Source organism: Phodopus roborovskii, unplaced genomic scaffold (assembly GCF_943737965.1).
Source record: "Phodopus roborovskii unplaced genomic scaffold, PHOROB, whole genome shotgun sequence".
Classification (NCBI taxonomy): Eukaryota; Metazoa; Chordata; class Mammalia; order Rodentia; family Cricetidae; genus Phodopus; species Phodopus roborovskii.
Window position 1 is genome coordinate 3,037,199 of NW_026126611.1, and position 9,609 is coordinate 3,046,807.

At 48.9% G+C, this 9,609-nt stretch overlaps 1 protein-coding gene across 1 annotated transcript in view; it reads left to right on the top strand.

Annotated features, from left to right (window-relative positions):
* The window catches only part of LOC127237678 (cAMP and cAMP-inhibited cGMP 3',5'-cyclic phosphodiesterase 10A), a 147,779-nt gene extending 145,511 nt beyond the window's left edge, over positions 1–2,268 (top strand). The window contains exons 21-22 of the mRNA XM_051206048.1: positions 261–349; positions 1,989–2,268. Of these exons, the coding sequence (XP_051062005.1) occupies positions 261–349; positions 1,989–2,106 (207 nt within the window). The 3' untranslated portion in view covers positions 2,107–2,268. The remainder of the gene's footprint in view (positions 1–260; positions 350–1,988) is intronic.
* The last annotated feature ends 7,341 nt before the right edge of the window (positions 2,269–9,609 follow it).

Below are 9,609 nucleotides of genomic sequence, written 5' to 3' on the forward strand. Positions count from 1 at the left end.
CACAGCACACACAGTATATAGCACACACACAGCACACATATAACACACAGACATACAGCACACAGCACACACACACACAAAACACACACAGCACACAGCACATACAAACACACACACACACACAGCACATACACACAGCACACACAGCATTCATATAGCACATATCACACAGCAAAGCATCTGACTTCACGCTTAGGCTTCAGGGACAGAGAGGCGGGGGCATCCCAACAGTGACCTTGTTTGATCTCTCTCCGTGGCAGCTTGGATTCTACAATGCAGTGGCCATTCCCTGCTACACCACGCTGACACAGATCCTCCCGCCCACGGAGCCACTACTGAAGGCCTGCAGGTAGGCACAGCATTCCACATTCCCGTGACCATCACAGCCACTCTGAACTCCATCAGCCTGTGGGCATGTGGGTCGTCACAGTTTACGGGAACTCCCCTGATTTGAAGCCTGTGTGTTTGGTCTGCAATCCATTTGCCCTGGTTAGGGGTCTTGGGTGGATCCAGTTGACTAGTTTCCTTGGAGGATGAAAACACTCCTTTGTTTTCTTTCTTTCTTTCTTCCTTTTCTTCCATCCTTTTCTTCCTTCTTTTCTTTCTTTCTTTCTTTTTTTTTTTAAAATCAAAGTTGAATCTCAGATACTAGCTGATGCTAAGGAAGCCTATTCTGTAGCTCAGACAGGACAAACGATGCTGGCAGTCCATGCCATGGACCAGGGCTGCTAGCTGTCCAGCTGAGCTAAAGGGCCTATGTGCAGAGGACCCCACATCATTTCTTAAAGACCATTTTAGTGTTTAAATATTTTGTACACATGAAGATTAAGGAGATTACCAAATCTTATATGTGCCTTCCCCAATGTATCAGACAATCCCTAAGATCTGGAGGAAATGATACTGGATATTAAGGTATACACTAAGGGGCTTACTTGGCTTACATTGTACTTTAGGATGTTTTTCCTCCCAATGGTATTTTAGAGAAAATTGAGGGCGCTTTTTTAGTAGTGTTGTGATGGGCGATGCCCTTCTGTACATTTGTTCTCTTATTGGTTGATGAATAAAACAGTGATTGGGCAGTAGGCAGGCAGGAAGTATGGGAGGGTTTACTGGAGGAGAAGAATTCTGGGGAGAGAAAGGCAGAGAAAAGCTGCCAAGGGATGTCATACAGCCGAGCATGCTGGAGCATTCTCCAGTAAGATGAGACCACGTGCAAATACCTAAATTAATACAAGTGGGTTAATAATTAAGAGAGAGCTGGCCCGTAAGAAGCCCAAACCATCAGCCAAACAGTTACTTATAATGTAAGTCTCTGTGTATTTATTTGGGGCTAAACAGCTACGGGACCAGGCGGCCCAGAAATTCCGTCTACAAAATGTATGAATTATGTGCCTTCCGTAGTCAAAGCTCCCTTCTGACAATGACTGTGTAAACAGTTGCCAAGCCAGGCTGCAACCACTGCAGGGCAGCAAGGCCATGTGCCTGTGGTGTTCCAGTTGAGGACAAGAAAAGACTAGAGGGCCGTAGCATAGGAAGGTCACCAAGCAAGGAATTTCTGCAGTGGGATGTACTGGAAGACCAGGTTTTGGAAGTCCAGATGTTTTACACATGAGAGGCTACCCAGATTAAGGGCATGGAGGAGAGGTTAACTGCCCCCCCCGGGGGGTGTCTGTGTAACGTGGGTGGTACCATCTGCCACCCCTGGCTGCCCCTTGCCCAGATTATCCTCCCCCCCACACAAGGAGCCCTAGGTACACCTGCTGACTCAGCCTGTGCTTCTGCTCAGCTTTGTGTGTCTGCAGCCTAGAGCCAGTGGAACAAGGTACCCAGTGCTCAGGTGCCTGTGGGTCACCGCTGGGGACATGGCAAGAGCCTGCCTTGCCACCCCACACCAGCCACTGTCAGCGCCACAAGGACCCTAACAGGCTCAGTTGTGCCTTTTGGAAGCCAGCGCAGATGTCACCTATAACTCTGTCCTCTCTTCCTAGGGACAATCTCAATCAGTGGGAGAAGGTGATTCGTGGCGAAGAGACTGCGTTGTGGATTTCTGCCCCCGCAGCTGGCAAAGGGGCTTCGGAGAAACTGCCCATGAAGGTCGATGACTGATGCATCCCGGCGGCCGCGAGGTGTCCGCCCAGCAACTGACTCTCATCCTGCTTCTTTGACGTCGTTCCTTTTGTTTTTTAAGGGGGGCAGGGACCTCTCCCAGAAGGTACCACCATCGCGTATACACGTGAAGCAGATGACCCTCTGCTTGCCGCTCACGCACGCACGCACGCACGCACGCCTGGGACAGTGAGCCATTCAGGCTCCATCCTGTTCAGACATCAGCTGTTGTGTGGCCTCACCCCCGGGACATCAGCGAACCGGCTGTTGCTGGCCCTGGAGGTGGGCAGAGACCACAGCAGGGGTTCCCGCCAGGCTCCTTCCGTGAGGGTGTGGCCAGTCCCCTGGTTCTACATCTCTTAGCAGTGCTGCTGGGAAGCGGCATTGGTTATCGACAGGGCACACGCCCCTGTCCATGGTGAAGTCCACCTGTGACCTCCTCTGTGGCTGTAGCCTGGGGTGCAGGTAACGACCAACCATCACAGCCTGCGGGTGACGAGAGACATTCAAGCAGACTAAAGGTGTGTTCTCTCAGTTCTTTTCCTGGGTATGTAAGCGAGTCAGCTCCGCTGAAGGACGCAGACCACTTCTCTTTGTCAAGGTGACACAGGGTACACGGCATCGGCATCCGAGAACCATGTCTCTCATGTCAAAGAATTAAAACACCCCCCCACCCCCCACCCACCCACCGTAGACTGTAGCCTTTGGCAACTTCAACCAAATCCTTTGCACAAAGAAAATAAAAGTAAGGGTTATAAATACACCCCACCCCCACCCCCCAGCAAGAAAACCTCGGAGTGAAAAAAAAAAAAAAAAGTGAATTTTTAAAAACAATGTCTTTGAAGTGTTACTGTGTGTTATGCCGGGCATTTTAGTTACATCCAAAATGAAAGGTTATTCTAAATGATACCCCATTCCATGGCGTACCTCCCCACCCCCAGGGGCTCCAACAGTGCAGCTCTAGTCCCCTGGAATTTGGATCCCTCCCTTCACTGTGTAGTCAGGCTCAACAGGAGGAGGTGCCGGGTCACCACACTGACCACTCTCCTATTCAGAGAAGCCCACAAAGGACCCCATGCGTGAATAGTCCTCCCGTGTGACTTTTCTGGTGACTTCTGCTGTGTGATGTTTGAGAAGCCAGCAGAGCTCCCCCTAACCCCCACTTCCTGCTGCGTGTTCTAAGGGGTCACCCGGGGTTCATGCTGTGAGGATTTTCAGGGCATTGGCATGGAGACCGGAGAAGAATCTGTGCTTGGTTGCTCTCAAATAGCAAAACAGGTCTTGAGAATTTAGAGGATGATCAGAGAGGAGAATAAGGCACTGCTCTGCTCTGGAATGAATGTTGGAGTGAATTTTGAAGGAATTTTTGAAGTAGACCCTGATACACTCGATACCCTGGGCATTCGCAAAAATCTATTCAGTTTCCTGCTGCATATTAACTTACGCTGTAGCAGAGCTGGCGGAACACAAACCTTGAGGTCATTTAACGTTAACACCCTGTGTTCAGTTTCCTCACAGTCTCCTAACAAGGTGCCATCTCCCCTTCAGGCTACTTGATTTGCTGTTGTTACCATATGAGGTAAAAGGTAATGCACCAGGGCTGTGCACATACCACACACACACACACACACACACACACACACACACACACACACATATGCATGCATGCTGTGGGGACGAACGCACAGATGTATATGTGGTACACACAAGAGACAAAAGGAAAGAAAGAAGCAAGTATTTATAAAGAGAAAAAACCAAAATGCTAGTCATCCCCATACTCCAAAGCAGTGGTTGGGAAAGAGGTAGCTAGCTCTCCATAAGGGCACGGATGGTTCTGTCAGCGTTCTGAAGCAAGTCCACTTCCCTCACACAGACACACGGCGCTAGATCCAGCAAAGAGGCGCTTTTATCCACACAAGCTGATGGATCATTTGCCTTGGAAGCCGGATTGCAGGGAGGGAGAGAGCACTTAGGGTGATTGTCTGATTCTGGCATTTTGAAGGCGTGCATGAATTCCGTCCCCCGTTTACGGAAAAGGAGCCTGGTGGGGGCAATCCTGGTGACTGCCTTAGCATTCCGTGCTTGCTGTGGCATTAAGAGTGTTGTGGGACTCTCCTTCAATTTGACCATATGGTGTGGCCTCTACTGGGAGTGGTTTTGTAGGAATTTACTGGCTGGTCAGTCTCTTGTTTGGATAAAAGATTATAGCTGATTTTTTTTAAAGGCCTCTTTAAATTTTATAAAAAGATCTCTGTAACAATTTTTTCATCATGTGTGAGACTCAAGAGGCATAGATCTGCCTGAAATAGAAGAGGCCAGGGTGTGGCCATGTTTAGTTAATAATTTGGTTTTGGAATTCGTGCAGTCAGGAGTGTTTGTTTTTGTTTTGTATCTTGGCAAATATATTTAGCAGACAAGGACTTGAATTCTGCCTCTAAGGTTTATTCCCCCTCCATCTACCTCCCTTCTCCCACCAAGGATTTCCAGGAATTTCTCATTAGCGACCGATGGTGCGAGCTTAGCGATCAATAATGAGTATAGGCAGGATGCTCCCCTTACCAGAAAGATATTGTTTACAGTCACTGTAATGCGCAGGTTTTAAAGTGACGGTGGCTGTTTAATTTCTTCCCACACCATGTGGTACCTTTTTGTCTGGGGAAATGTCCTGGGATGCATGCGTAGGTGCACGCCAACGCCAACGTGAAGTACTGAGTCTGGGCGCTTGAAGCACAATCCATCAATTAGCTGTCAGCTGATGAGAACGAAGTAGAGGGCATGAGTGGCCTGCTAGCAGTGCAAACCCTTCTGGGTAGTGGTCAGCTTCCCACCTCCCCAGGATGTAGGAAGCCGGAAGAAGAGACGTTGAATCCTAGGTGTCTCACTCCCACACAGGCTCAGTTTGCTCTGACCTGTTCAGTGTCCGGGGGGGGGGGGGGTCCTTCTTTTCAGCATGAGCTTGCATTTTTATTTTACACACGTTCAGTGAACCCTGCTTCCCCACTGTGTTTGTATAAAACTGCTAGATGTGTTAGCACAGCCTGCCTGTTGCTCCGTGATGCCTTAGGGACCTGGACCGACCAGGTCTTTGGACGGGCTTAGCTTGGTGTCTGGCGTTTCTGCTCTTAGGTCTAAATTAAAGGCCCAGCTTCCACAGGACAAAGAATTCACCCTGCCTTGGCCTCCTGCCTTTATTTTAAATGCCGACTTTCTGCCTTTCCCTCGTGCTTGCCTCTTAGGTTTCCCAAGCATAAGGGACAGCATTTAGAGGTGCACACCCCACCCCCTCCGCCCGCCCCGTAGGCCCACCTTTGCTCGGCAGGTTCCTGTCATCATCCCATGTCACTGGCATCTACCCTGGTGACTTTGGGCCCCCCTTGTTGTTGGGTGCTGTGGCTCCAGTTACAGGCATGGCTCTCTTCGGGGTTCCGGCTCCTGGGCTGGCTTTGATTTTGAAAGTCAGCTCTCACAGCATATTCCCAACCCGCGGTTGCTTTGAGCTCTGCTGCTTTTGTGTGTGTGTGTGTGTGTGTGTGTGTGTGTGTGTGTGTGTGTGTGTGTATTATTTACACTAAGTTAAAATTGCAGAGTACAACATTGTTACTGTCTTCAAGCAAAGCCGTACAGTTTGATCAGTGAAAGCGTTTGAGGTATTTTATGCATTGAAAAAAACAGAACAACAACAACAAAAAGACGAAATGCTTAGAGGTGTTCTTGTTGCCAATGAGTCTTACGGAACAACGAAGCCCCTAAGAAAAACAAACAGACCCAGGACCCAAAGAGACACATCCTCCATCCCCTGGCTTGTCCCTGCTCAGTAGTGGAAGCTGGCGCTCTGTGGGCTGTGAGTAGTCGGTCTGCCTGCCATCCGTGTAGTTGTTGTGAGGATTTGTAACTGTAACAAGGCACCTAGGGCTGACCCTGTAGTGGGCACGGGAGAATGCCCAAAGGCCAGAGTGGGACCACAGGGGAATATAGTCTGCCACAGAGGAGGTCGGCACACATCTTAGTGCACCATGCTCGGTCTCCAGGAACTATACATCTGCAGATGCTTGTATCTCCAATGTAAACTAAATTCCCCCAGATGCTTGTTATGCTTGTTTTTTGTCTAGTCCACCTGAGATATCATTCTATCGTGGGCATGCCCACTTCCTCTTTTGGCTGGGCCACCTGGGTCCCCCAGTCCTATGCTGTATCTAGAATAGTGAATTCAAATGACCCGTGGGGATACTGCACTGTATGGAGTCCGTGCTACATTGTTCATTTGCTGTGCAAAAGAAAAGTGCAGTTGATTGACGCACAGAGGTATCGCTGTACAGTGCCCCGCCTAGGTAAAAACTCACGTGCTTGCCCAGAACACTGTGAAACACTTACCAAACTACAAACGCGGCATCTGGATTCCGTCTGAGAAGGACGGCTTTCTCTTCATGAACATAGGAACAAAAGAGATTCTCCATCCACACCCAGCCAAGGCACCCCAGAGGTCACAGCCACAGCCTCTTTGCTGGCCAACACCTGCTGTAACAGAGGCCCAGGCCCCAGCAACTGGTCCCCAGAGGATGGGTCTACAGCCAAAGCCTTAATGGGCTCTCTTTTGGAGGGGGAAGGAAAGAATTTCAAGTTAACAATATCCAACATTATTATAGTGGGCGAGTTAATAAATTCCAAGAAGATGATTTTATATGTATGACCTTAAAAAAATAATCTTTGTAAAGTGCGCAAGTGCAATAATTTAAAGAAGTCTTATCTTTACATTTATAAATTATAAATATTGTACATGTGTGTAATTTTTTCATGTATTCATTTGCAGTCTTTGTATTTAAAAAAACCTTTACTGTTATGTTTGTATAATAGAACAGTAATCATTTATTATAACTCAGACAAGGTGTAAATAAATTCATAATTCAGACAGCCAGAATATATGCAGATATGGGTGTTAACATTGCAAAAATCTCTATCTTTGTTCTACTCATATGCTTAAAGCAGTAAGGAATCTTTTGTGGATATGTAATTATACATATAAAGTATATATATATGTATGATACATGAAATATATTTAGAAATGTTCATAATTTTAATGGATATTCTTTGGTGTGAATAATTGAATACAAAGTTTTTAAATTATCACCTCTCAAGTTTGCTCTCTTTTTCATGGGGAAGGCGGCAAATGCTCTCCGAGAGGCTGCCCATAGGTGGCAGCCAGATCTTCTTCCCAAGGACACTTGCTTGACTGGGAAACAATACCGTCTGCACTGGCTGCAACCTGGTAAATGCTCTGTCTGTGCAGAGAGGGACCAGAGAACAGCCTCTTAGAATGAACATTAAGCCTACTCTTCGATCACGTCAGGGTTTGTCCTTGTTGGTTTTTTTGATGACTTGACACAAGCCAGAGTTATCTGGGAAGAGAAGCCTCAACATAGAGACGTGCCTGTAGGCACGTCTGTGGGGAGTTTTCTTGATTAGTGATGGGTGTGGGAGGGTCCAAGCCACAATGCGCAGCACCATCCTCATGGCAGGTGGTCCTGGGTGTGTAATAAATCAGGCAGAGCAAGCCACGGGGAACAAGCCAACCTGCAGCACCCGTCCACGGCCTCTGCCTCAGCTCCGACCTCCAGGTTCCTGCCCTGCTTGAGTTGCAAGTCCTGAAGAGATGGTGCGTGACCTGAGAGTTGTCGTAAGCTCTCCCTCCCCGAGTTATGTTTTGGTGGTCGTGTTTACGACAGCAATAGAAACCTAAGACAGAGGCGGTCGGCCACGTCTACTCCCGCCCACCTCCTGTCTGGCAGAGGCGGGGTTTCCTCTGTGGTCCCTCACGCACACACACACCCTACTAGTTGCCACTAGCTGGGGTAGGGGTGTGTGGCTGGGAAGGGTGACAGTGGTGTGGGGGATTTGTCTCTGACAACCCAGGTTTCAGCCTTGCGTTATAGAAACGTTGTTAGCGCCCTTGCACGCCAAATCTTCACAGCTGAAAAGCATTATGCAGTCATTTCTCCCACAGTGCTGGCTGGCTCTGGGTCAGGACTCACTGCCCAGGGAGGTCATAGGTCACCAGCAATTCTGCTCCTCCTGGCTTTCCACGGCACAAGTGCAGCCATTGATGCTCAGGAGGGTGCTCCCTGGGAGGACCCAGGTGTGTCTGGTCCTTCCATCCCTCAGCCTTCAGACACGCTCCCCCCCTGCCCAGAGCCACGGGGCCATGTAAAGGGAGAACACAGAACAATATGGATAAACCAGGGTTTTGCTTCCAGAAAAGTCAAGTTTAGTTTTGACAGGTCAGTGCGTTGCAGAGATGATAATTGAATATACTACTTCTTCGACCACTTTGATGGCGTATTAAAACAATAGGAAGGAGTAAAGCTTTTGCTGTATTCTTAAGGACCGGCGTGTATTCGACCCTTGGCATTCTGATTTTGTTACCTTAGGGGTAAAGTGACTGCGCTGACATAAACCATGGCTTGGGAATTCTTTCTGGCTGGAGGGAGGGAGAGAGAGGGTGGAGGTGTGCAAACTGGAGTTCTTCCCTCCCTGCTCAGCCTTGGGCAAGTCAAAGTCAGCAGAACTTTAGAATTTCCACTGGTGACTCAATCACGTATGCAGTAACGCCCACAGCCCAGCTCTGGGCTAGAACCAAGGACTGCAGCGGGGGACACCGGGGGTCACCACAGGGATGAAGTTACCTTTCCTCCCCAGACTCTGCAACAAGTCTGTCCTAGCTGCTTTCAAAAGCCAAAAGAGTGTTCTGTTTTGAAAAGTAAAGCCAGTGAGCAGCCCTCTACTGTTCCCTGGCAGAGGAGAGATGGGAAGTTCTGGCCATCCTGCCACCCTGTGGCAGAGCCCCAGAGCTACGTTGTGTGGGAGGGGCTAAGAAAGTTTATCATGGGGGGAGGGGCTAAGAATGTTTATCACGGGGGAGGGAGGGGCTAAGACTGTCTTGGGAGAGGGAGGGGCTAAGAATGTTTACCGCTCCCGTGGCAACTGCAGCCTTGGCTCAAAGCAAGCCACAAGAAGGGTGATGGCTAAGGACCTGGAACCTGACTGTAAGTCGTCTGCCTCCATTTCTGTGTCTGCCTGGCTTAGTCGATGCTTCTCAGAAGTGGTTTAGAAAGTAAAAGCGTTTCTGGTGGCTGATGGCCAGCTCCTGAGTCAGGTGGCTTGCTTGCACCCGGAGACATGTAGCCCTTTGAGAAGCTCCAAGAAACTGGCCATTTCTGTCCACAGCCGGGACCAGGGCATAGACTGCCGGGCTCCACCCAGACCTCTTTTACTCAATCCAGGGTCTGATCCAGGAAACAGGGCCGGTTTTCCCACCTCAATTAACCCATTTGAGGAAAAAAACAAAAAACAAAAAAAAAAAAAAAAAAAAAAAAAACCCCTCAGGACATGGCCACAGGGCGACCTCATCTAGACAATTTCCCCCGGAGGGTTCCTTCCAGGGTTCTGTTGACAAAGCAACCACCCCATGGTGTCTGTGTTATACAGTAGAGTGTGTGTGGTGGTGTATGG